The 27,978-nt window shown below is 38.3% G+C and overlaps 3 protein-coding genes across 3 annotated transcripts; all 3 read left to right on the forward strand.

Moving 5' to 3' along the window:
- The first annotated feature begins 35 nt into the window (after positions 1-35).
- Positions 36-799, forward strand: Pop4 (ribonuclease P/MRP subunit POP4). Its single transcript, XM_028303618.1, has one exon. It carries the CDS (start codon positions 149-151, stop codon positions 779-781), a length of 633 nt encoding a protein of 210 aa, XP_028159419.1. The 5' UTR covers positions 36-148; the 3' UTR covers positions 782-799.
- Positions 800-2,667: 1,868 nt separating this feature from the next.
- LOC114352128 (uncharacterized) lies at positions 2,668-10,526 on the forward strand. The gene is made up of 3 exons (XM_028303600.1): positions 2,668-2,742; positions 4,810-5,048; positions 5,550-10,526. The coding sequence occupies exons 1-3, from the start codon at positions 2,698-2,700 to the stop codon at positions 10,063-10,065; spliced, it is 4,800 nt and encodes a 1,599-aa protein (XP_028159401.1). The 5' UTR covers positions 2,668-2,697; the 3' UTR covers positions 10,066-10,526.
- A 4,276-nt stretch (positions 10,527-14,802) lies between these two features.
- Positions 14,803-27,940, forward strand: LOC114352130 (lysosomal acid glucosylceramidase-like). Its single transcript, XM_028303601.1, has 13 exons — positions 14,803-14,821; positions 15,383-15,524; positions 16,545-16,701; positions 17,248-17,408; positions 18,097-18,220; positions 18,865-18,978; positions 21,225-21,372; positions 21,847-21,923; positions 22,134-22,423; positions 24,479-24,577; positions 25,059-25,158; positions 27,491-27,553; positions 27,836-27,940. The coding sequence occupies exons 1-13, from the start codon at positions 14,803-14,805 to the stop codon at positions 27,887-27,889; spliced, it is 1,548 nt and encodes a 515-aa protein (XP_028159402.1). The 3' UTR covers positions 27,890-27,940.
- The last annotated feature ends 38 nt before the right edge of the window (positions 27,941-27,978 follow it).

The following is a 27,978-nucleotide window of genomic DNA, read 5'->3' on the forward strand; positions in this document are numbered from 1 at the left end:
ACATCGAAACCGGCATGAGAATACGGGCCCAAGGCAAGCTGTCAAATTTGACATCAACAATAACAAATTTGGAGGTTATTTTTCTCTTACAAACTTGTTCTGTTTTGTTAATTTATTTATTCTAAAGTAGAATAAATAACATAATACTATGTCATCTGAAGAAAATGTAGACAGGGAAGCGATACAAGCTATAGTTAATTTTGTAAAGTCCAACGTCCCCAGATCAGACGTACCAAATGTGGAGGCTGAACTGAAGAAAGACTTCGTACTTGCTAAACGTAGGAGCAGGACACGGAAACAAAAGGCTAAGAAGAAAAAAGTCAAGAACTTGACGAGAAAAGAAAAGAAATCCCTAGGTTTCTATTCAATTCCAAGAGACAGCGTAAAATATGCCGACGTCCAACCTATGAACGATATTTGGTTAGAATATATTTCAAATATGTTAGAATTAGATAAAGAAGTGCCACAAATGTGTAGCAAAGGATGGGAAACGTTTAGCCAGACTATATACAAAGCTGATTTCCATGGAAGTATGCTAGAAGTAGCACGTTCTAAATGCCCTAGTTATGTAGGTAAAAAAGGGATATGCATAATGGATACTAGAAATACGTTTAAAATTGTATCGACAGACAATACAGTGACAACCATACCTAAAAGGGACAGTGTCTTTGATATTTACATGAAGAAGATTAAAGTCACAATATTTGGGAAGCATATTTGTGTGCGACCAGCTGAGAGATCATCCAAAAAGTTTAAGTCACTACTCTTTCCGGATTTATAGCTATAATAAAGTTTATGCTTATAAGTAAATTATCTTTTAATTTTGTCTTTTCCTCTCATTGTTTATTTATCTAATTACTAGTTTTACTATTTACTTCAATCCCCATGCTTTCCTGATGGCTAGATTATTTGAGAAGACTATTCCTGTAACATATTTATTAATTTATTATAATTATGACATTAAATTAAGTTCTAAATGTGAGTTTAATGCCATAGAGTATTCTCTCCCAGCTGCTCTGACCTTCTGATAGTCAATCTCTAATTATAGGTATTTCATCATAAAAATCTCATTTTCCTTAAAGCTATATTATTATACTTATGACCCACTAATTTAAACCTTTCATATATTAATGCTACGTCGAAAACTAGTTGAATAATACAAATAAAAGTTCAGATTTTATTTAAGTAAGATTTTGCATAATAATATTGAAACATCTGATAAGAATGATTGAGAAATTGCTTCTCTGTTGTTTAAAAACATTAGCATCTCAAAAGATGTAAGTAATCTATAATAATATAGACGACATTGCATTCTTGCGCTGCTTCTTCTCAGCACTGGCCCATTTATTGTCCTGAAGCAGTGGTAGGGTTAATACTGGGTAGTGTAAAAGTGCTTTGTTTAGTTTTTATTAAGCACACTGCAAGTCTGCAATCATATTAGTTGTACCTATGATGTACTATTATTGCAACAAAAATAAATAAGTAGTGATTTGTCGCATCTTATAGAGCGCACGAGGTCTCTGAATCGATCCCCGGTTTGAATCTGGGACACTCCTGACTGAAATACTTTCCTGGGGGTTTGTTATTACTCATCAAAATTACTTTTAAATCGTTATCAAAGTGCTGTTTAAAATAGGGTGCATTCCTGAAGCGGTTCGTAACTAGATATCGCTTATCGCGGCGATTTGCTGACCAAGCGCACAGTGGCACGTTTGTGCGGCCGGTCACATACCTACTTACTCTTCACACGGCGTAGGGTTGGCTTTCCATAAATATTGGTAACCTACTTAAATGTAATACGCGATTATTTATAAATGATAAATAACTGGAATTAAATAAATAGTAATACGAGATTATAAATAACTTGAAAAACTCTCTGCCTAAGGCGGGAATCGAACCCACTCTTAACTCTTACATTTAGGTAAAATAGTAAAAAGGTCATTCAAAAGTTAAATACCTACTAGATAAAATCGATAGCTTTAATTTTAGCGATAATAGCCGAATACAACAAATATTTCTGTAATAGTTCTGTATCGGACAGGCCGACTCGAGATTCGAGGAACGAGGGTTCGAATCCCGCCGCTGCCGCACTGGACTACTTATGTAGATACCTACTTATTGGCGAACCTACTCGTATATTAGTGCTCTTAATACTGAAGATTGAAAAACTCAAAGAAAACATTCCTCTATTTTTCAAAAGAAAGAACTGCATTCGAAGATTTTTGGAAATTCGCTTGCTTCACCCAGGAATCGAACCGAATAATCTGTTAAAAATGACATCCTGTACCTTTATTGCATTAATCGTTAGGGTTAATTATAATAATTAAATCTCTCTAATAAACTTGATAAATTAAATGGAGAAAACCATGAAATCCTAAATTAATTTACTTATTTAAAAAAAAATGGCCATGGTGGTAAATTTTCATAATTAACTTAGCGAGGGGTTAACGTGACTATCAGTAGGTCATTAATTGTAAATACAAATCTTACTGATAATAATATCATACTTGAATTAATGTTAGTAAATTATTTTTTATTACTCGTAATACCTATCAGGTCTTAATTATAATGCAATCTTTATCATTTTAAGAAACTTGCTGACAGCCCTATCGGAGCGTTATCTCACAAGATCATCGCGGATATTTTAAATGTTTCTCGAGATGCGCCCGCGCACATTGAGTGGTGGCCGATGGAAACATGAGGCTGTGGGTCCTGCTGTGTGTGGTGGTTCTCTGGGACTCTGTAAGTACCTATAATTTATTTATTTATTTTAGGAAGACCAGGGTTTACATATTATTAATTCATTTTACAATCAGTAACACTTGTAGGCCCCCACTGATAGAAATTGTAATAATGTTAACTAATTACGTGGGACACTATTTAAGTTGTGAGCCTAACTATGAAAACAAAGTAGTTTATTATTAAAATGGTATTGATTGCGTTTATTGGTATTGTCTTTCATGATTTATGTACTTTTTAATGTGTCCTAAACACTTTTCATAGCATTTTTTCCACTCAGCTTGAGGCACCTCCAAAGCATGGTTTTAGACAGCACCGACAGTTGCTTCTGGCTACATAAATCGCTGTTCACGCATTTAATTTTAATATATGGGTACCAAAAGAAGTGTTTAGATTCCAAGCAAGAATTTTGTAGCGTTGGACCTGTTTATTTCATATTTTGAGTGTTCAAATAGTCAATTGTTTGACGAGACGTGTAAAAGCTCACATTTTCATCACGAATGGCGATTTGACTATGCTGGTCAGTTTCCCTTATTAAACTGAAGACTTTTGGAAAAAAGTGGCTGTTTACTATTAAAAATTAACCATTCTAAATTTCTCTAGTGACGTTTCTGTCATATAATCGAAAATTTCGGAAAAATAGGCGACCGTAAGTTTCAAATTGTTCCGAGTGCTTGGGACTTTTGTTGGAATTGGTTCATCTTAAAACACCTCCATAGTCGATAGCTGTTTATTTTCAGGATCATTATGCATAGATCCTTAATTCGTCAACTGTCACAATTTTAAAAACGGCTTTTAAAGTTTTTTAAACGTATTTATCAAACATTTCCAAGGACTAAACGACACAAGCGTCCTATTGAGCGTTTGAAAAATTTTGTGACATCCAGCGAGAAAAAAACGTATTAACCATAATATGGTCATACAATATTTTATTACTGCTAGTGGAATTAATGCCTAGGATTATCTCAATCCTACGATATATCACATGACGAGGTTTCTCTTCCATTTTTCTGACAACATCAATGTTTTCCGCCACTATTAGTCATTTTGGACGACTTTCGCAAAGTTCACTGGTGAGCCAATGACATACAATATTATACTTCTTAAACTAGCGTTTTACAATGGTAAAGGACAGATCTTTATCACCAAAAGTGAAATTTAGCTGACCGCTTCAGTTTTGTATTGATTAACCACGTCGAAAGTCATAATAAATCTTCGCGCGAAAATTTCCGCAAGTCAATTCCATGTTTTTGTAGTCAAGATAATTTTCAATTCAATGTTAATAATACAAAACGTGCTCAAATGATAAAAAGTTTTGAATAAGGTTGTAGTCAAAAATGTCAAACTTTTCATTAAAAGTATCAGATGTTGTCTAACAACACGTTATGTTGTCGAGGCTCACAACTTAAATAGTGCCCTAGTAATATACGTTATAGTTTTATTGGAAGAAATCGCTTCTTAACCATTAGCCGTTAACCCAAATTGGTGTCTTTAGGCATGTCGCCTCGAGTGGTCTTTTTGTAGGGAGCTTTTCAAACACTGTGCCTCTAGCACGAAAAACTCGTCTTTCGCAAACGATTCGAGATCGAAAGTTTTTCATGCTAGAAGTCCGTGTGATTTGATTCTACTAACCCATTGCATTACAAATGATTTATTGTGCCGCTCCAAAGATTAAGTACAGTACAAAAATCGGCATTTATTAAAAGTTCTAAGATTTTTTTTTTATTTGGTATTGGTAGGCAGGCGAAAAGTAGGTAATTTAACTTACGCCGTTCAAATGACCCCTTTTGCATAGGACGGTGTTTTAATAAGTCTTGTTTGTAATTAAAACTAGTGTAATTCAAGGGCTAAAATTATTATGTAGCCTTAGGTATGTCGTAGTGGTAAATGGTCTCCTTTTCGAGCACATGTGGTCCCGGGTTCAATTTGTATTCATCATCATCATCTCAGCCATAGGACGTTCACTGTTAAACATAGGCCTCCCCCAATGCTTTCCATGTTACCCGGTTGGTAGCGGCCTGCGTCCAGTTTGTATTCAGAACGTTTAATCTAACAGTGGTATTTTTACAGGCCTCGCCCCAACCGACAAAAAGCACAGACAATGCCGACCGCGAGTGCTGTCCGTGCCCCAAAGACTCTGCTGTGGCCAGCAGCAATGCGCGTGAGTCAATCGACTGGGACCAATCCGCTGCGTCGAGTGTTGCGCGCGCAGACTGCCCATGTATGGGCATGGGAAGAAGCGCCGATTCTGATGGCGCGCCGTCTGCGTTCTTCCCGGCTGCTGTGCGTGCGATCAGGCCTTTTGTGAGGTATGATATCAGTTTCATTACACTTTCAAAACCATCTAGCAAAATCGTGACGCAAACACACATAAAATAATAATGTTTTGTGCGGGAATCGAACCTCCGGTCCGGTCTGACCCACTAGGCCAGGTGGCCGCCTTGCCTAGACGAACATAAAAAAATATTCTTAACTTCTTTTTTGTAATTTTCTGTTTTACATAGAAAACATTCAGTTTGACAAGCATGTTTCCACAGAGCACGTAACGTACGTTTCATGCACAAAAATGAATGTATTGCGCCAGAATTAAACCCACGACGTGTACGACGACACGGTACGTGAACCACCAGTTTTGTGCATAATTAGTACCTATAACAAACTTATTTGTTGTTATCTACATGGGCGTAACGATAAGTTACAATTCTGTGTCCCAAAAAATTTTTTTCCTACAGAGACAGTAGATAGGTAAGGAACAGTCATGGTAAAAGTTTGAAATGAATGAACTACATAATGTTTTTTTTTTGTTTTAGCTTGGACGACTCAAAAGAAGAACCAAAGCCTCTCCTGCACCCAGAAGTGGATTTAGCGTCGTCAGTATTGGACACTCTTCGGGAAGCAACGGATGAAGAGTACGAGGAAGCCTTAGCAAGGGACGCAGCTCGAGCCGCCTCAGATGACGGTATTGCAGCAGAATCAGCTCCCAACCTGGTAACTGTCATCTTTAACCCTAATGATTCATCTCATGATGACGTCATCCCAGAAGCATCCACTGCTCACGAGGCTAGATGCATCAATCCTTTAGGTAGACCAAATCTTAGTCTTAGAACTTCAGCGCACGATCCAGATATTTTGACAGATATATTGGGACTGCCTAAAAGAAAACCATCAGCTCTGAGAGCATGGAACTTATTTGATATGGATAGTGGTGTAGGAGCTAGTAATGTAAACGAACAAGTAGTCAAACCCAATTTTAAAGAATCACAAGCAGAGACAATAAAATCTCCTTTGATTAAATTTTCCAATGATAAATCTAAGAGCCCGCTCACTCAAAACGTTCCTACTTTATTTAAAAACACAGACAATGATTTGAGTTCTACAATTCTAGATAAACTCAGAGAGTCTAAGATAGCTGTACCTAAAATACAAATACCAGATCTCTCGCAAATCTTTTCAAGGAAAGACGCATCTAATGCTTTTAGAAAGGTTGGAGATAATGAACTTGCTACTAATACAATTGAGACTGACAGTCGCAATTTACCAAGTGCATTCAAACTTAAGATACCACACATCTCAACACTGATTCCCAACATTGACTCTACAAGTAGAGCTAATGATTTTGTAAATGAGAACCGCAATTCTGTGGATACAACGAAATTTGATCTCCCAAACATTGCAAAATTGATACCTAAGATAGACTCATCTAGTCTGCGAACAACAAACAACGATGGTCTCAGTAATTCAGGCATTCAGGGATCAGAAAGTACTTTGAAACTTCAATTACCAAAATTAAGAGCAAGTGTTGGAAGGAATCAAAAATTATCTGATGATTCATTTAATTCTGATAGTTCCAATTCAGCCAGTACCATACAAGAGCGATACTCAAGCTTTTCTAAATTAAACACAGACACGAGAAATACTAATGAAGTTAACAGCGTTTACACCAATTATTTAAAAATGCCCGCAGTGAAACAAATAAACTTAAAACAAATGGAAAATGTCGATGATGAAGACAACACTCCAAAAAAGAAAACAGGATTTAATCTTAAGTTGTCCGATTTGAATTTAGCATCCACAAATTCTCGCGACGCAGCTACAGATTTACTTAATAATATTATTAAAGGACTACAGATTCCAAATCTAAATAACATAATACCATCCGATATGTTTAAATCGCAAACCAATGACCTGACTTCAAAATCAACGGTCCAAAAAGAGGTTCCTGTTAATCTTTTTGAAACTGAAATACTGGATACGGTTCCTGGTGCCTCTGAAAAACAAACCACGCAAGTTAACGAAATACAAAAAGAAAGAGATGATGATATTCGCAAAATAATAAATGAAGAATTAAAAAATGAAGTCGAGGACTTGCCAATGAAAACTGAAATACTTGACAGTTTACCAAAGTCTTCAGAAGTATCTGAAATTGATGATAATAAAGATCCTGAAGCTAACTTGATTGGATGTACTACAGGTGATTTAATCAATGCTGCTTCTGAACCAAGCCCAAAGAGTTTATCTAATGATGAAGAGACATCAGAACTTATTAATGAAATAGAGTCAATGAATGAAGATAACATTGATGATGGGATTAGCGATGGAGTAATGGATAGAGAAAATGTTTTTGAGGATGCAGAGGATTATGTTGATGAGGCTAGAGGTTCGTTAGATGAATTGGGAAATAATGATTTCGCTTCCGAAAATAAGATAGATGGATTAGCGATAAACTCTGATATTCAGTCGTTGAGTGAAAAAAGTGTACCCGAATCAGGTTCCAGAAACAGCCAGGATGCATTAAAATCAATAGGAGCGAGACTTAGGCAGAGGCTAGACGATTTAAAGTTAGCACCAAAAAAGACTATCGAATTGCCGAGATTAAGCGGAGTCAAAAAGTCACAAATGGACCAAGCCCGATCTGAAAGTCAAAACAAAGATGTAAAAATGAGTAGACAAGATTTAGACAGCGAAAAATCTGATGAAAATGTTGATCAAGTGAATATTGACGATTTACAGCAGATGTCAGATTCTTTGTTGAACCAAGAAAATGAAAATGTGCAAAAAGAAGCTGCCGTGGAACAAAACGATATCCCTGAAATAGTTAACAATGAGTCGTCTGAAGAGAATAATATTCAAAAAACAGACAATGAAGTGTTAGAACCAAATAATATAAATAAAGTTGACAGTTCTTGTATTGTTACTCCAGATAAAAATAGCGGATTAGATATGAAATTTGACTCTAACAACAATGAAATGACAGTGGGAGCGAGTGAAAGAGTAGCTAATATTGTGAGACCAAATCTTGCCTCACCTCTGGGTCAAAGTATAATTGTACAACCTACGTTATTCCCGTCGAATTTGGATTTATTTAACAGACCAACACTTGATTTAAACAATTTGATTAATAATCCGCTACCCTCGTTTAAAATACCAAATCTTTTAAAAGCAAGTGAAGATAGTAAAACGAAACTATTTTCACCTAGCGATGATAGTATTGAAGACATCTTAAAACCAGATAGTTGGCCAGCTCCAGGGACTTCCAGTTTGAGATCAAGTTTACCATCTCTACAGCCCCTGGAAGATCTCAATTTAGATATACTGCAATTAAAACCTTTGAGTTCAGATATGCCTGATTTACCAGGATTGAATTTGAATTCTTTCAAGACGAGACTGGCTCTGCCAAAATCATTGGATTTGAAGCCTGTGTTACTGGAGTCATCAGTAGGCAATAAAAAGGGGGTGATCGGTGCTACGCTTACTCTAGGCTCTGGCAAAGACATTGATCGTTCCAATTTGCTACAAGAAGCCAGTTCCTCGTTAAAGACCCCTAGTATCCTCGGACAACCGCTAAGCACTTTACCTAGCTTTGAAGATTTACATGAAAGTTTCTTGGAGAAAACTCAGAACTTACTAAGCACTCCTTTACGGACAACAGGGAGAAACGTCGTTGAAGACACATTCCGTTCTAGTCAAGTTCTAACTGATAATTTGCGAGTTCAAGCTGAAAATACAGTAAAAGATATCCAGGAGAATTTGCAGTCAGCTTTAAGAGTACCAGGATTGCCAAGTCCACGTTTAGGCTCATTCAGAAGTTCAGATGATCTATTGGAAGAGATATCAAGAAGACACGAAGACGTCAATGATAAGTTGAAGGGAATATCTGTAGATCTATCTGATCGTTTAGAGTCATTCCGAGATAATCTTCTTGATCAGTATAGGATCCCGTCTTTAGGTTCCAGTCTACTAGGTGAAAGTAGATTATCTCCACTCAGCTTGGATTTCCCCAAACAAAGCAGTACTTTTAGATCAAAACCGAGTAAAACTACATTGAAGTTTTCTAATAAAGGAAAGTTTGTCACCCCAGCAAGTAAAAGTAAAAGTTCATCAAGGACGGCCGCAAATAAAAACAAACTGAAAGCAGCGTCCAGTATCGTAGCTCCGAAAGCAATAGAAATTCCTAAATTAAGAACAGCACCAAAAGAAACAAATCTCCTCAAAACACTTCGGAAAGAAACTACTTTAAAGACACCACAGTTTCTTTCCAGAGACAGGCCGACTTTAGGTTTGTTACAACCAGAAAAGAATTTGATTGATTTTGACAGGCCTCTTATGAAACCTAGATTGGGCCAAAGTAAGGTCAAAATATCATTTTCGACAACGCCCTTGCCACCGGTTTTGAAGAACAAGCCATCTTTTAGAGCCAATTCGAAACTAAAAGCCAAACCTTCGTTTAAAGATTCTCTACCATTATCTAGAAGCGCATCAAAGGATAAAAAAGTTTTAGGATCAAAATTGAGTTCATTGAGAGATTCTGGTGGATTTGCAAGCGAAAATGTACCTTCAAGAGTTAAAGCACCAGGCAGCTTAAGGTCTGCAGTAGAATCAGATGCTATTCCAAAATCAATATCAACGAGCACTGCAAAACCAGTTATCAGTCTCTTACTTCCTAAACCCAAATCTTTAGGTAAATCGTCTAGTGATCCTGAATTAGGGTCGTCAGCATTAAAATCGAAGTCTTTAGTCTCTGATCTAGCAGTTCCAAAAACAGAGAGCATTCTAAGAAGTAGCGATGCTCCTCGACTTCCAGCCTTATCATGGCCTAAGAAACTAGACGATGAGTTCTTGAGTAAAGTGAGAGAAGCACTAAGGGCTAGGTTAGCAGATATTGGCAAAAAACCCGTCAATATAGTTGACTCCAAATTGACTACTGAGCCTCCTACTGATATTGACATGGCAAGATCAGCGTCGAATAACGTTGAAGTAACCGACTTACAGACGATGAAGGAAAATACCGCGTATACCTGTAAGATGATGTGTACTAAAAATACGTAAATTGATATTCGTTTATTAAAAAACATCACAAATTGTTGACTAGGGTACTTAATTAAGGCTGAGTTGCACCACCTAACTTTGACCGTAACTATAACGATAACCGGCGTTTTTTGTATGCAGTTTGACAGATTTTTGACGTTTGTCAAAGTTAAAGTATGATGGTGCAATCCAGCCTAAAAGATGTAACACTGAGGAGATAGTAACACGAAAGTAGAAAATTCAAGACCCTTGAATACTTACTGAACTGATACGAGTATTTAATTGTATCAAACTGAATATTTATTGTACAAAAACGGTAATGCTAATTAATCTAGGTAGTCCTTTAAGATGGCCCTTGTATTGTAAACACGAAGAATATACGAATGAAGGCACCAGTTGGCGCCACTAGCGAGTAAGGTCCTATCAGTAAGCCAGCGCAAGTGGTGCCAATTGGTGTTTGTAAATACGATAGATATTCTTATGATAAGTAGTAATTAAAAAAGTTTTATATTATTTTTGTGAATAAAAAATAAAAAAATGTTTTTTGTTTCATTTCAATTTCAATGCACAATCAGAGGACTGCAGAACCAAGTTCCGTCTCTCTTGCATAAGTTTATTGGTGAGGTCAGAGATCTTTTTGGTTCCTTTTGAACGACGGTTTTAAAAAACTTAGACCCAGTCGTTTGGACAATTTCCACGAACCTGTCATTGTATTCGTCCACATTTTCACAGTCTCCTAGGCATTCGAAACGATTTTGCTACTCGAGCTGAAAGGTTTCGGGGTTTTGGAGTTGGATGGGCGCTGGGTGGAGCGTAGACTTCATCAGTCGACGCCTCTCCAGCTTGGGTCTGATATCCAATGTGCCTCTTACCATTCGGTGATCACTTCCTGTTTTGACCGACCTATGGTAAGATTGAAATGGACCCTGACCCCAATAACCATTTTAAAACCTAGGAAGTGCGCTCATACTAGGTTTGGAATCTGGTTTTTACGAAGTAAAAAAAAAGAAAACCATTTGAGTGTTAGTAAGGGCCATAAAACTTGCTATTTAAAAGTTAATTAATTAATTTATTGTAAAATATATAGTTAAATTATTAAGCTTCAAAATAAACATCAAAAAGTTTTCAAAAGTTTGAGTATACCAGTATGGTAAACGAAAATGTGTTTTTTCGCGCTCCTGTAAAATTTACTCCGCTGCTCTTACTAGGTTCTTAAATGGTTCAGCCGAATCCTTAATTGAGATTTACTTTAAACGCCTGACAATTATTTCCTGGCAATTGTTAGCCCGTGTGGTGACAGCAGAGTAGAATACATTTTGTCACCAAGTACTTAGGGGCTACACATCAAACAGAGAACGGGCAGCAGCGCTCTCTGAAAAACATCTTTTAAACTGCGATCTCCAACTCGCCTGCCAAGCGTGGGGATTATGGCAAAACCCTCCGCTATAGTGGAGGAGGCTCATAGTCCAGCAGTGGACTGTAAAGGGCTGTTGATGATGATATAAGGTATTTATTTTTAACATTATATGCTCCAATTGGCGTTAATTTGGGGATTGTCAATGGGGAATAGTGGAATAAGCCTGATTTGATTTGACATCAGCAGACCAACCAGACCGCAGAGACTTTAAACTTTAACCCCCTTATTAATAAAAGTTACATCCTAGTTGAACTCTGGTTTAAATTGTCATTTACTTAGTATGGAAATATCACTTTTCATCCCGGGTGTAACTTTTACCCGGGTGTGATAAGGGGGTAGAGATTTAAACTTTTTCCTTGAGTGTTAGTACCTAGATCAGTATACGAGTATAATGGATAGCTTTCCGCCCGCTGCTTCGCCAGCGTGGAATTTTTCGGTTTTTCATATTATAAAATGTGGCTTTCTATTGGCGAAAGAATTTTTAAAATCGGTTCAGTAGATCACGAGATTACCCTTTACAATTTAAGAAATATACATACACACAAACTTTACCTCTTTATAATATTAGTATAGATAACTCTTAGTCATCTATCTTCATCCATCCAGGAGAATGTTACTTTTTAAATCAGCACGAATATTTTGCATTGTTATGCATTTATTTCTGCATTTACAAAATTTTCCTCGATAAGGTCAAGTTGCCAAGGTTTATCACTCATTACATGGTTTATCATAGTTATTCTAGCTTACACAATTTTACAACAATCAATGCATAAAACAATATGTAAACCTATACGAAACCTTTGTCACTACGTGATTTTTGCAAGCTAACTTTCTTCTTGACTCTACATTGAACAGTTTTGTTAATTAATTATAATTTTTAAGAACCTGTTTTTTTTATTGGTTTTGTGAACAAATGAACGTTTGAAATGATGGTTAAAAGTTGTTTAAAATCAATTAGTTTAGTAGTTACAGTGTTATCAGTGAATGCCGCCTTGTTTACTACTAGAGGTTTGTTTGTAATAATCTATTTACCTACTTATAATAATAATATTATGTCTTAGTTGTTAAAAATTCTTAGGCTGAGTTACACCACCTTATTTTAACCGCAACGATAACATAACCGGTTATTGTAATAAAATAAGCTTATTGTATGGAGTTTGACAGTTTTTGATGTTTGTCAAAGTTAAAGTAAGATGGTGCAACCAGCAACTCAGTCTTAAACTTGAGAGTCGTGTCTCAAACTTTTTTTTTATCCACAACGAGGAAGCTCTTGGCATGTATCTCACCTCGGTGATTTTAAATTATTACTTCAATATTGTTACAACAACGTCAAAACGTTACGTAAATAGATATCAAAATAACTTAAAATTTCTCCAAATATTTATTTAGTTTTATTTGTGCACATACAAAAAACAGCAGTTTTTTATATATCATCAAACTTTTGTCAAGACGGGATCGGACAGTGGTAAACTATTTACCACTTCTTTAAAATGTCTAAATTATATGAATAAATCAATTGCAGACGTTGCCTATAAGTGAGATTATACAATAAATGTTATAGTTTAGGAATTTGAATCCAAAAAACATTTATCAGAATTTTCGTTGAACAAAGTTTCAAAAATACCAAAAACGCGCGCTAAAAACTTGAAATTTTTCACACCAAAACCGTTTGGTTGACTTTGACATTACCTGACAGTGACAAATGACGTTGAAAAGTTGTAAAATGGCATAGATAAGTAAAAAAATATATTTAAAAATATAAATAAGTGACCAAGATATCTTTAAGTATTACCATATCGAAAATTAGGATTCTTTTTTAAAAGTAAACAAAGTGGTAATATATTTACCTTTATTTGAATAAGGGTTAAGCGGTTTAGATTTTTCATACAAAAGGATTTTCCCGCTAATTCCTGTTCCCGTGGGAATTCCTAACTATACTATAACCTGCCCAGGAGTATGTGAAGAATAATTTTGTACTAAGTTTCGTTAAAATCCGTCGAGTAGTTTTTGTTTCTATAAGGAACATACAGAGACGGACAGACAGACAGACAGACAGACAAAAATTTTACTGATTGAATTTTTGGCATCAGTACCTATCGATCACTAATCACCCCCTGATAGTTATATTGAAAATATATTTCATGTACAGAATTGACCTCTCTACAGATTTATTATAAGTATAGATTATACACAACGCTTTGCCTGAAAACGTGATTATGCACTGTTTTATTATTATACTGCCTGTCACGAATCTTTGCGCCGAGTACTCGTGCATATAAGTAATCCACGTATAACGTAGCGTATAACCCAAGTGCGTCTCGAGCCTGGGGTTGCTAGGTTTGAAAACACGAAAGCCAGACTCTTGTCCCTAAAAACCAGACATACTATTTTTATTAACTAACAATGATGACACGAGTGTGAGTATTAAATCTCCGAATCGTTAGCCCAATATCCTGAATATTATAGATATAATTTTTTGGCTCGACTTGACGGCGCGGTAGCCCTATAAAAAGCCTAACAAAAGCCGGACAGGCCGGACAACACAGTATCTTTGTTGTTAATGTTATACCTTTTCAGAGTTCCCATGCCAGCCCAGATCTATTCCAGGTCAATCTGTGGTCTGCGTGTGTAACGCGGACTACTGCGATAAGATTATGAGAGAAGCACCAAAAGTTAACCATTATGTTGCTTACACTAGCTCTAAGGTAAGCTGTAACACATAGGCTTAGTTGCTCCACCTAACTTTCATCGGTGTTTTTTGTATCGAGTTTGATAGACTTTTGTTAAAGTTGTTTAACGTTTGTTAAAGTTAAAATAAGATGGTGCAACTCAGCCTGTAGGTCTAACTTTTGAAGAATTATTATTAACTAGCGGCCACCCGCGACTTCGTTCGCGTGGATCCCGTTTTAACCCCTTCATCTATCTTATGCGGTTTAGATACAAATGTTTTTTCCTTCTAACTCCCGTTCCCGTGGAAATTTTGCAATATCCTGTTGTAACTAAGCTTTAAGTTTATTAAGGTATCTGCATGCCAAATTTCAAGCGTCTTACTTAAGCGGTTTAGATTTTTCATACAAAAGGATTTTCCCGCTAATTCCCGTTCCCGTAGGAAGAAATCCGTCGAGTAGTTTTTGTTTCTAAGTATAAGGAACATACAGACAGACAAAAATTTTACTGATTGCATTTTTGGCATCAGTATCGATCACTAATCACCCCCTGACAGTTATTTTGAAAATGTAAGTATTTCATGTACAGAATTGACCTCTCTACAGATTTATTATAAGTATAGATGTAACCATTAATTTCAGGCGGGATTGCGCTTTCAAAAAACTACAGGACAAATGCAAGAAGCTATTGATGGTAAGTTATTTTTTATCTATCAGTTATTTTTTTTATATGATTAGGGCAGAGAGAATTCTAAGGGTGATTTTATATGGTATATCTTAGATGAACATACGATTACTATTACGACCGTTCTACATTGTGGATTTTGGCACGCATGTGGCTCTGGTTCGCATATCATTATTTCATACACATATTTTCCCGTTCCGTGTGCTTGTAGCCCGCGTAATAGGGAAAACGGACAGCCCGCATGTGGACCAGATCCGCACGCGTGCTGAAAAAGGCACTTGAATCACGAATCACGATTCAGTGACTTTCGGCACGCGTGCGGGTCTACGTGACGTAAGGTCCTATGTCCCCTAGATGGGGCAGAGGGCGTCCACAACAGTCCTCCATCGCGTTCGGTCTAGAGCTTCGCGTTTGATCTCGCTCCAGGTCTTGCCGATTTTCTTCGCCTTGTCTGCTACAGTGCGCCGCCAAGTTGTCTGCGGCTCTACTTGAGACTGTTTAACTTTAACGAGGCGTATGATCTCGTTTACGTTTTTTTTGGTGGGATAATGATTACTTTTTTATTTTCAGGCACTTTTCCGTTGACGACACTAACACTGAACGTGAGCATTCAGTACCAAGCGATAGACGGTTTCGGTGGCGCCATCACGGACGCGGCTGGACTCAATTGGCTGAGCCTCACCAATACCAACCTACGCCAAAGTTTGATAGAGTAAGTTTATCCACTGAAACTACTTTTTTGCCATTGAAGTAATATTACTGCAGTATCGGCGTCAGTACTATACAGGGTGTTGATTTCAATCCTCGCCATATTTAGGGAGTTGATTAAGTAGCTTATTCTATAATATAATACTAGAGTAGGCTATCCGACATGATAAGCGAGCGATTCGCGTAGCTCGATGGTGCCGCAGTGTAAACGTATTGCAGCCACAGTACGAGTACCTACCAGTACAGTTTATAATGTCGCACGGAAAATATTCGTTAAAAATTCCACTTTCGTTTGTATATTTTTTGTGTTAATGGGTTTATTTTTAAGTCATAATAGATCATCTAAAAAAATATGGCGAGAATTGAAATCAACACCCTGTATATCTCAATGTTTTCTGCTTCAAAAATTTTGTTACTACGTTTCCCTAGTTAAGTTTTAACGCTCAATTATAACTTATTTTATTCGTCGACTAGGCTCTATGAAAATATTGAATGAATCCCATATCAGAAGCGCCCCAAGCAAACACATGATACGTGGTACCTATTATACTTTTCTCTTTTGAACGAGAGAAAAAAATATATAAGTAAAAATATTTTTTTAAAGATTGGCACCCGTTTTTACATGGGATTATCTTGAGTTTTTCCTATTTTTGCTGTTCAATTTAGTTGTCATTACGAAAAGTAATTTAAAACCGCTCCCACGCAAGTACTTGCGTGCAGACGTAAGCACATCAAAGTAAAAAAAAAACTTGTATATCTTATATAGCAGTCTTATAATATTATATGTGCGATTAAGGAATAGTCTGATGTCCGAACAAGTCATTCTGCTCTTCGGTCAGCGTATCAGGTTCAACTGGTTTCTGACACTTCTTCTTCGTCGCTACAATCTTGCGAGAGTGGACGTGGTCGTCACACGTCCGGTGGCAAGCCTCACAATCCGTCGCCATTTCTACCGCACTGCAGCCTTTCTTGTGCACTCGTGGCATTTTCAATTGAACTTTAACTAAGTGTTTAACAATTTCAGCTCGTACTTCAGTTCCAACGGCCTCGAGTACAACGTTATCCGAACGCCGATAGGCGGCAGCGACTTTTCCAGCAGAAAATATGCGCTAAATGAGTTACCTATGTACGACAAACAGCTGTCAAATTTCAGTCTCGCTGAAGAAGATTTCAATTTGAAGGTAAGACTAAAGGTATAGTTCATACTACACAATAAGGCTGCAATATGAGTTTTAGCTGCAACAATGTAGGTAGACAACGACTAGCTGGAAGACGTAGTGTGGGCAGGCCTCCTACTAGGTGGACCGACGCGTCTGGTGAAGGTCGCAGGAGGTGCCTGGATACGGGCGGCACAGGACCGGTCCTCGTGGAAAACCTTGGGGGAGGCCTTTGTCCAGCAATGGACGTCTTTCGGCTGAAACGAACGAATGTAGGTAGGTGTCTTTTTTCTTAAAGCTCTTGGTCATTTCACCTAATAGAAAGTGATGATCAGGCTGAAGGCGGTGGTGAGCTTCATCTTGAGTCTTCACCAAAGAGGAACTGGTTATCTTACCTCTGTCTAGTCTCAACAATCCTGTTAACATTGTTGTTATGGTGACAGACTTAGGTAAGTGGTAGCTAGACAGGCTTAGAACAAGTCTTATCACCAATGTAACCAAACAAAAAATAAGCCAGCTGGGATTTGAACCAGGGATTGTACATCAAAATTGTAAATCTTTTTTTCACAGATCCCAATGTTCAAGGCAGCAATGAAGGCTTCTAATCAAGACATATACGTCATCGCCACCACCTGGTCCCCTCCGGACTGGATGAAGGTGTCCAACGGGATTTCTGTGTGTGGGAAACTGAACCCTGATTACTACCAGACTTACGCAGACTACCATGTTAAGTAAGTATTCAGACTTTTGTTATACTCCTGGCTATACAGTAGTTTCTGTGGTGGAATTAGATAGCTATAGTGAGGTCTGCGAGCACGTAGAATTTTGTCCAATGACCCCAAGCTAACTATCCTTATAACTCGCGCGAAATTATGTTGCTGTCGCTCTCGCACACTCACTGCGGGCGCCCGTCGCACAGTCGCGACAGCAATATAATTACGCGCGAGCGATAAGGATGGGTAGCTTGGGGTCATTGGACAAACTTCTACGTGCTCGCAGACCGGGCTTTACCTACTTAGATACTATAATGTACACCACATAAAGCTAAGAAAGTAATATGTACGCATAAAACTTAAACGGCACAATTTAGACGAGTTTATCGCTACGAAGCGATCTATTACCGAGATTAGCTGGGTTGAAGAATCCCGTCTGTCCTCAATAGGTACTGAAGATGAAAGTCGAAAGTTTGAAGAAATAACATCTTGTAACATTATTAAAAAAGACGCTGACAATGTGACAACATTTTCAAGGATGTCCACTGCAGGACAATAGCTTCCCCCAAGGAAACCCTGTTTCCACAACGACCTATCTTAGGACACTGCCTGCATCCATGTGCTTCCCGTTACCACAAATTATTGTGCCGTTACCTACATTATGAGAAATACAAAATAGACATTACATTTTATGTTTTTTTTAAAGATTTATCGATGAGTACAATAAACAAGGCATCAAGATATGGGCCTTGACGACGACGAATGAACCATCGAACGCGTTTTTAGCGACTATGGTGTTCAACTGTATGGGTTGGAGCAGTACCGATCAGGTAAGGGCCCGTGTAGGCGGGCAATCGCCGGGAGGGACTGTGGTAGTGAAGGCTTTGTCCGGAATCCCACAGTTCCTTCCCAATTAAGGCGAATGACGGAGCACCGGGGTCTTTTTAGTGGGTATGCCTTTGGCCTTCTGATTTGGTGAGCCCCATATAACCTACCCTGTCCCCGCAGGGTAGGTATGCAATTCAATGCATTTTTTCCCCGAAAAAAAAAGTACAGATCAGATACCTGTTTGTGACCAGTAGATGTGCTTTAGTCGTTAATTATAGCTATTTAACGGGACTATTCCCACCTCTTGTTTGACTCTTGTGTAGCAAGGATCTAAAGCTTGACAGCCAATAAAAACCCAACCAGTGAAGGTCAAGTTTGTCCCGAGGAAAAGGTAAACTGTCATTGGTCCTGCAACGAAATTTCTAGTTCATTCTAGCTATGAATGTAGGGGAGACCGAGGTGTTCACTTACCTCTGTTTCGAAACACTTTGGTCTCCCTTACCTAAGGTCAAAGACTGACTAGGTACGCTTAGGAAAGGACATCAATCAAGATAGTTACCTACTTTGTAGTAGGTTCATTCAGTTACATTACAATCAGTGCCGTTACAATTTACTTATTATTTAATTAATGATTGTTTGTTTTCAGGCAAAATGGATCGTGAACAACTTCGGTCCAACTGTTCGCGCCTCTAAGTATAACAATACCTTGATTTTTGTGAACGATGATCAACGATATATCATACCATTTCTGTTTAATGAGGTAACTCACTATAATTACTAGTCAATTTGTAATTAAGTAAAGTTACAAACTGTTTTTCTGTAGGTAACCAAAGTATGCTTGTATCACACACGAGTGAGCTCACCACAATAGTCGAGCGGCGGCGGGGACCGAAACTGCGTTCCCCGGATCAAGAGTCGGCCAGTCCGACCCCTTTACCGTTCGGCTATCGTGGCTTCGTTTTTGAAGAATTGCCTAAGTAGCACATAGCTCATAGAATTATGGCCGTCGGGGCAGAAAGGTTCTCGACAGGTGACCGTGGGCCGGAAGACGTAGTGTATCCAGGCTTCCCTTGCTGATACCGATGATCAGGTCGCGGGAATCACAGGAGAAGTCGTTGTGGAAATACTCGTGGAGGCCTTTATCCAGCAACTGCTAGACAAAAGATTCATGCAACGCCCTTAGATTAATAAAGCCTAGATGGATAGTCTTCATACAAACGCTTCGTCAAGAGTGAGGCAAAAATCTTATGTCATTAGTGTCAATTTTCTTGGGGAGTGTAGACAATGAAGGCGATTTCCCCGAAAGTAGGGAAATTTTTAATACGTTTTTAAATATTTTATAATTAACAAAAACAAAACGCATCAAGTACTTACTTATTTATTGAATTCGGTTCTATATTGGCTCACATAAAATTCTAAATCCTATTCTTTGTCTTACTACCGATTTGTGTTCATAATAATCTCTCTTCATAATTTTGTTTTTCATACTTTTTTTAATCATACATTTTTATTACTACCATCGGAGCTCATAACAGTTAGTAATCATAATTTTTTTATCAATACTGTTACTACCAAGAACCATTTAAAATACATAATTTTTATTTTCAGATCTTTTTTCTTCATAACATTCATTGATCATATTGTTTTAATTAATAATGTTGTTACTAAGAACATACTTCAACTCATAATGTTGTTGTTCAGAATAATTTACTTTATAACAGACATACTCGTATCTTTAAAAAAATCATATATAATTTAATAGAGTAGATAAGCATGCAGAGCATGCAGCATGAAAGCAAGCATGCAGCATGCATTGGTATCTCCTCGTCTCCGGCGCTGCGGGATGTGCAGCCCTTCCGCCCTTGCGTAACGAGGCTCAGGCACCCACGCTTGCTTCCGCAGCTTCGGCTTTTTGGATCGCCATCGGCGCCTTCGGCGCCTCGGCGACCAGCCTCAGCCGCTCCAGCTCACCCGGGCGCCTGAGCCTCGTTACAGCGGGCGAGGGCTGCCCTCCCTCCGCGCCTCCGGCTTTTAAATTACACTCTAGGGGTAGGGCAGACAAGACTACGTGGAGTCGGTTTTGCAGCGATTCGTTTCTGTCACGTTAGTTTTGTGGCACAAAATATTGCCTGTTTTGGACCATTTCAAATTAATTTAATGTTAAAATACGATTTAATACGAATATAGACATCATGATTTTCAATAATATGGATAAATACACTTATGAGTAATAAATTTATGAAAACAAATATTAGGATACATCACATTTATGAATATTATAGTTATTAATTCGAATGATTATGAGTTTCGATCATTAGTACCTACAGAAAAATATATGAAAACAAATATTAGTAAAAACTAAGTGTATGATTAGTGATATTATGAATATCAATGATTATGTTTTTAAATGTGTAGGTTTTAAATTTTTTATGAAGAATGATCATTATGGTATCAAATTGTATGAGAAATATTTTCGGACCTCCAATGATAGGAATTAAAAAGTTATGTAAGAAAATGCGCTACCATTGAATTCAAAGTAGCTACCTACATAATTACAATAACATAAATCGACTTTAAAGTCTCGATTTCATAAAAAAGGAAGTGTATTTGTACGGCTAATACTTAATTGGGAAATAAATTTTTCTTGTTACTGGTATCATTCCCGTATTTAATTTTTGAAAGCCAAATTCAAGCAAAATACGCGTTGTATCGTAGTACTTACTTAAGAAATGTAACACTGGTCACTTTCTTTAGTTTTTCTGATGTATTTAGACATCCTTTCACAGCACAAACCGTCTTAAATAATCAAAAGTCGTCGGACGAGTTTACCAATTTTTTACTTTGAAAGTTCATGTTACGTTTACGAGTGAGCCATTCAAGCTCACTAAAATCTGCCTCACCTTTCGTGCACTGACTATCTATCTAGACTTTATTAATCTAAGGCAACGCCATAATATTTTGTTCTGATTTCTTAGCAATTCCTTAATTGAGGAATTATCTTCACAGCTGGTAGCCAGCGACCCCAGGGTGTTGAACTACATAGATGGAGTGGCTGTGCATGGTTACGCGGACCTAGTGATCCCCGCATCTATATTGGAAGCAGTCACCAACCTGTACCCGCAGTTGAAACTGATGATGACTGAGTTTTGTGAAGGTACCTAAGTCTTCTTTACTTACTTTAGTGGAAATCCTTGGGGGAGGCCTTTGTCCAGCAGTGGACATTATTTCGCAAAGAATGTATCAATGAACTCGTCTCGAATGCTCGATTTCTTTAAAGCACAGTTTTAAACGGCAGAAAAGTGCGATTGCGGTCAAATACCTGCCTTGTCTAGCATAAAAAAAAAAGTGTAGGCAGGCCTCTTACTCGATGGACCGACGATCAAGTAAAGGTCGTGGGAAGCACCAGAATACGGGCAATGCAGGACCGGTCGTTGTAGAAATCTTTGGGGAAGGCCTTTTTCCACCAGTGGACGTCATTTGCCTGAAACGAATACAGGGTGTTCTAGAAAAATAATAGTAATATTAGCGACGTTTGACAGTAACACTAACACACATACTTTATCGCTAATTACTGTGTTTGCCATTTTATTACCACCTACACCTACTAATTTGATTTTGAACCTTACAGGATACCTCTCGCCCACACAGAAAGTACTATTAGGCTCTTGGGATAGAGCAGAGTCATACATTAAGAGTATATTAGGGGTAAGTATTTTATTTATTTATAAAGGGTTGCAGCCTTGCAGCAGAATGCCTCCTCATTACGTTCAATGTTTTTTGAGAATGAAACCTTAAACTGGAACCGGTTTCTTCTTATATTCTCTTTGAATTCTTATGAATTCTTATGAAGACTCATTACGAATTACGATACTCATATAACTTTTTAACAGGACTTTATTGTTTCTATCTCTCTAGAATTTGAACTTCGGCGCAGCAGGTTACGTCGACTGGAACCTTTGTCTAAACCAAATCGGGGGTCCCAACTGGGCGCTAAACTTCGTGGACTCCCCGATCATAGTCTTTCCAGAGGCTGGGGAGTTCGTCAAGCAGCCCACGTACTACGCCATGGGCCACTTCTCCAAGTTCCTACCTCGAGGGTCGAAGAGGATCCAAGTTAATATTTACAAGTCGCAGTACGATTCGAACCTGCAAAACGTCGCGTTTGTGACGCCGCTGAACACGGTCGTTGTTATTTTATATAATCCGTAAGTACACCTGGTTGATGATGTCGTCCCTCCACCTTGTGGGTGGACGTCACACGCTGCGTTTTCCGGTACGCGGCCTCCACTCCAGAACTTTGCTGCCCATCGGCCTTCAGTTAAAGGCAAGGTAGCAGGAAAGCGCTGGACGCAGGCCGCTACCAAACGGGTAACATGGAAAGCATTGGGGGAGGCCTATGTTCAGCAGTCGACGTCCTATGGCTGAAATGATAATGATTGAGAGTGCTAATGATAAAGTAGCTAGGTATTTTATCGGCAAATAAACAAGTACCCAACTTTTGATCGACAAGTAGACATCAGCTGATTAAATAATGTCAATTCATTTCCCCAGAATGAATGGAAACAAAGGGATTTTCATATTCAATTTTTCCATGCCCATTGAGGTCTATGTACTAAATCCATGACGAAAGGATGATGGGCACAAATGTATGGAAAGTGGTACCCGCTCCAATAGCCATAACCAATATATATTTTAAAAGGCCTTTAGATGTAGGAAAATGTCTGCTATGGGGCCAGTTCTAATTCACGTTTTGAAAGCAGTAATTCCACTAAGTATTATAATGAAAGTATAACACAATCATCCATGTATACGAGTATGTATTATGACTACAATCTATTAATATAACTAAAAGAAGCATTGAAAAGGAAAGGATTATACCTACGATGAACTACCCAAGCTATTAGCCCTTTATTCGCTTTCATCAAAATCATCATGATCATTTTAGCCGTAGGACGTCCAGTTGAACATAGGCCTCCCCCAATGATTTCCACAATGGCCGGTTGGTGGCGGCCTGCATCCAGCGCCTTCCCGCTACCTTTATGAGGTCGTCGGTCTATCTTGTAGGTGGACTTATTGGGTCTTGTGGGTTTATTCGCTTTAGCAACTCATCATAAAACCCTTAAGAAGTAATAAAACTTTAACCCCTTTATTAATAAAAGTTACACCCTTGTTGAACTCTAGCTTAAATTGTCATTTGGTATGGAAATGTCATTTTAATCCAAGGTTCTTCCTAGGTGTAACTTTTTATTAATAAGGGGGTAGTACTTCTTTAAATAAAAATATGTTTTTCACAATTATCCCCATCAATAATTATAGAGTTAAGGAAGGATGCTGGAGCAGTAAACCCTTCCTGCCTCGCATAACCTAAGTACCATACGATGGACACGTATGATACTTCTTCTTCTTCTTCCTCGGTCCCTCACTGATGAGGATCGCGACCACAGATAGTGTTCCTCTACAGACTGCGGTCATAAGCTGTGTGGACCGCACGATACTAACTTCCGCCCACCGTCTTCCTCACCGCGTCCGACCATCTCGTCGGTGCCCTGCCCCGATCGCGTCTGCCTTCCATACTACATATATGATACTTAGGTTGCACAAAAAGTATCTTTATCTTCTAACGCAACCAGATCTGAGGCTGATGGTCATAGTAAATGTTGTTCGTCTTGGTAAGACCTTTCCGGGTACCATTCTGCAAAAAAGTATGTATATCTTCGTACACAACCAGATCTGAGGCTGGTGGTCATAGTAAAAGTTGTTCATCTTGGTAAGACCTTTCAAACGATACTAGACACATATCTATTGGAGCCGGGTACCATTTTGCCCATTGTCCTTTTACAATTAAAATAACTTCTAAGTACTTAATTTAACTTAGTCAACATGACGTTTACACGCTGTATGTATTAGGTATATCCTGATAAAGAAAATGGAGTCTTAGGAGACACATTATTAGAACCTATAATCTAAACTAAGCTTAGATTAACTATCAGGAACTTATCTATCAGTTAAACTAAACATTTTTGGTTTGAGACTCTCGATATTCTCGCAATGAGATATCTGGCAAAGTCCGCGAAATAGCAAGTGTTATTTGTTTAGCTAAGCTGGAGTTAAGGGTTTCCAATTACGAGTAGGTATGTCAGGTAACTATCTGAAACGTTAGCAAGAACTGGTGAACCAGCAATCTATAAAAAATATGAATAAGTACTAAGGAACTAAATTAACTATGATAACAAATTACTTTAACTCATAATAATTTGCAGGGCAGCTGAGACCAGAGTTATTATAAAGCTGGGCAGCCAAGCGGCCACAGTGTTGGTTCCCGCACAGTCCGTGATGACCGTAGAGATGGTGCTTGATCAGTGAGTACGCCCCGTCTATGCCCCACACATGCTTGTTAGGTACTATTTTGTCTCTCCTTATGTCTCTTGATTAGGTTTCTACTATTAGAAGTTATTATTAAGGCGAAAGTGAATAGGTACTTGTAGGGCAGGTATGTACCATCCTAGACTGCATCTCACTAACGTCAGGTGCGATTGCGGTTAAAACCTGCCTTGATCTGCGTAAAAAAATCTTCTGCTCCTTTTCAAATTCAAATAAATTCAAAGTGTTTTTTAAGTATAATGTTCGAAAACAGTGGACGTCTTATGGCTGAAAATGATTATGATGATGATTAAAAAGTTGTGTTATCTTTATCAGGACTCTATTTGTATTATCTGAATGGGCAGTGACTACCTGATACAGGTACCTATATTTTTACTTACTATTAGGCAGTCACCACATTTTTTGTAAAGAATTAGTTTGATAACCAATAAAATATTTATGATTTTGATTTTTTATCAGGACTTCGTACGAACCGAGCAACGTAAACGCTGGGCCCGAAAGTTCCCCAGACTTGAAGGAATCTAGTGCTACAACATCAACAACCTCAACAACACCACAGGTATATTTTTTGTTCTTTGACAGATTTGATTTGGTTTTATTGACGTTGTAGAAGTCAGAAATCACCGCAGCGAACTACCGGTATCTACACCTTTGAGTTTGCAAGATACCGAAAAAAACACAAACCATTGTTTAAACAAATAATGCAAGTTTTCCACGTCACACGCCCCGCTGACGCCCCATTTGTAGAGGTCGCTTTCTTCTCACATACAAAAGTCGTACGTCTCCCCACACACATATTTTTTTAGCATAAAAAATTACACAAAAAGTACGATGTTGTTTCAGTGAAGCGCCACATATCTAGTAGAGATGAAACGGATAGTTGTTTGGCCGGATACCGGATACCGGATATCCGGCCAGCTGCTAGGCCGGATAGCCGGATATCCGGCGGCCGGATAGTTAGTCCATTGTCTCGTTGCATGTCGTGACGAGTTTAGCGCCGCACAGGTGCTTCGAACGCGACCAGTGGGTCTATTAGTAGATTAGACTAGTCACACTTTTTGAAAATCGAATCCGTCCGAATAGAATGTCAAATTTTGCCACTTGTCTAGGGGGCAGATCAATTCGAGCGATTTCGGTTGCCATCGTGAGTGTGTGATTGAATAGCGAAAATTAATTTAGTTTTGGTACTTGCTGCGTAATCTGACTGAACAGCATCATGTCATCAGACCATCAGTGAAAAAAAGATCACCTATTTTATTTGGCAACTAGTTTGGCAATATTTCGACATTTAGCTTAGGCGCAGACCATCGATTTTTCGTCGGCCGATAGTTTAGTCGGGTAGTTGATCAGTATGGGCATGTATGGAAGTGCGCACACTACACCGATTTGATTTGGCCGATTCTTCATATAGTTCCAAAATACTGGACTGTCCTGTCGATGACATTAACAGTGGGGCGCCACCGTCAATACCGGATCGCTGGTTCAGATTTTTGCTATGTTGGAAACCATATAGTTGAACGATGGTAGCGCCCTCCTGTCATTGAGTTTGGTGGGACAGTTCAGCGTGGGTCATCTATACAATTTAAAATCGGGCAGAACTATTGGTCAACTAAAAATCAGTGGTTTGCGCCCAGTCTAAGAGTAGGCGCACACCGTTGATTTTTCGTCGGCCGATAGTTCAGTCGGGTTGGGCTCTCAGTGCGCACACTGATTCAACTAAACAGTTGTATCGGGCGTGGGTGCGCAGACCGCCGATTTAAAATCGGGCCGATTGCTTCATTCGATAGAGCGCTGTTGAAGAGATCAGTCGCGTGGAATGTTTCCTAGAAATATTATATTTTTTTTATACTTAACTAACTCATACATGCGGCTTCACCTGCATGAAATTCAGTTTGATACAACAAAGAAAAAAAATCTTAATAAAAATCAGCTCAAATTTATAAATTTTTTTCAATATTAGTAGGACATAAAATAACTACTTAAATCAATTAATTAGTAATAAATTAGTTCGGTAATCTTTTATAATGACGACCGTTCCCGCCAAAAACGCGGAGCAAACTGAAGCTATCGGCCGAGTTGGACGACGAAAAATCGGCCAGTCTGCGCGCGCGTAGAGGTGCGCCGTAGTACTGATCAAGCTATCGACCGATAGTTGGACGGTACTTTAGTTGGAAGGCAGTTGGGAATCGCATTCAACTATTTAGTCGGCCAAATCGAATCGGCGTAGTGTGCGCACTCCCATACATGCTCATACTGATCAACTGCCCGACTAAACTATCGGCCGACGAAAAATCAACGGTGTGCGCCTACTCTAACAGATATTTACTATTTATGTATTCGTCATTAGAGTGAATAGCCCAGAAAAAGAAATTGGTTTTTTGAAAGGCCTTAATCCTTCAAGCTCCGCGAATCTAGACACAATAGATAATCAATTGTTATGACATTAATTAATGCCGTCTGGGACTCAATCGGTTAATATGGCTTTTTTGTAACTTTTTGGACTTTAATTATAAGCCGTCATTATTATAAGCCGTCATTATTATAAGCCATTTTATTGATATTTACCTCAAAGATCATTTTATTAATAGGACATTGTCGTAGTTTTTTAATATCTGGTATCCGGCCGGATAGTGAGTTACTATCCGGTATCCGGCCGGATAGTAAATTTAGGCCGGATATCCGGCCTACCGGATAGTTGCCGGATATCCGTTTCATCTCTAATATCTAGTGACTAAAATTCATGAAATTATGCACAGTGTCCCATCACTCACGCGTCCCTCCTACCTACCTCGAAACGTTTTTGAGAAATCAAGCGTTGCTATTTGCATTAAATTTTGGCCCACCCTGTATTGTAAATTAATTTGTTATTGTATTGCTTTTGTTTGTTTTAGAGTACGAATACGTTAACAAGACCTGCTAGCCAACCGGCATCACAAACGGCAAGCTATCCACAGGTAACCCAATCAAGCAAAATTAATAGCAACCTTTTAAAATTTTTTAATAAAAAAATGTTAAGAATACGACAGAGGTTCTGACATTAATGTCCTTACAAATAACATTTTAGCCCCGGGCAAAATCTTCTAATTTAGTAAATAATACTTGCGCAACAATATGGAAATCATTGGAGGAGGTCTATGTTCAGCAGTGGACGTCCTATGGCTGAAACGATGATGATGACTTGCTGAAATCAATTTATTTTTATTTCAATCCATCCATCCTTTATTTCTGTATTTCAGATCCGAAAAGCATCGACACAAAAGTCACCAACCCGGACAAGGACCCGAGGATAGCAAGATAATTTACGAATGGACCCACTAGGCATATTGCTTGAAATAATAAAATTACCCTACCTCAAACTAACTCTATCAAACTTTTTATT

This window comes from Ostrinia furnacalis, unplaced genomic scaffold (assembly GCF_004193835.3).
Source record: "Ostrinia furnacalis isolate ACB-3 unplaced genomic scaffold, ASM419383v2 OfSCF1259, whole genome shotgun sequence".
Lineage (NCBI taxonomy): Eukaryota > Metazoa > Arthropoda > Insecta > Lepidoptera > Crambidae > Ostrinia > Ostrinia furnacalis.

Coding starts and splice junctions, on each gene's coding strand:
- Pop4 (XM_028303618.1), top strand. CDS start 149: ATGTCATCTGAAGAAAATGTAGACAGGGAAGCGATACAAGCTATAGTT.
- LOC114352128 (XM_028303600.1), top strand. CDS start 2,698: ATGAGGCTGTGGGTCCTGCTGTGTGTGGTGGTTCTCTGGGACTCT. Junction 2,743..4,809: donor TGGTGGTTCTCTGGGACTCT/GTAAGTACCTAT, acceptor GTATTTTTACAG/GCCTCGCCCCAACCGACAAA. Junction 5,049..5,549: donor GCGATCAGGCCTTTTGTGAG/GTATGATATCAG, acceptor TTTTTGTTTTAG/CTTGGACGACTCAAAAGAAG.
- LOC114352130 (XM_028303601.1), top strand. Junction 16,702..17,247: donor AAGAAGATTTCAATTTGAAG/GTAAGACTAAAG, acceptor TTTTTTTCACAG/ATCCCAATGTTCAAGGCAGC. Junction 24,578..25,058: donor GTAGAGATGGTGCTTGATCA/GTGAGTACGCCC, acceptor ATTTTTTATCAG/GACTTCGTACGAACCGAGCA.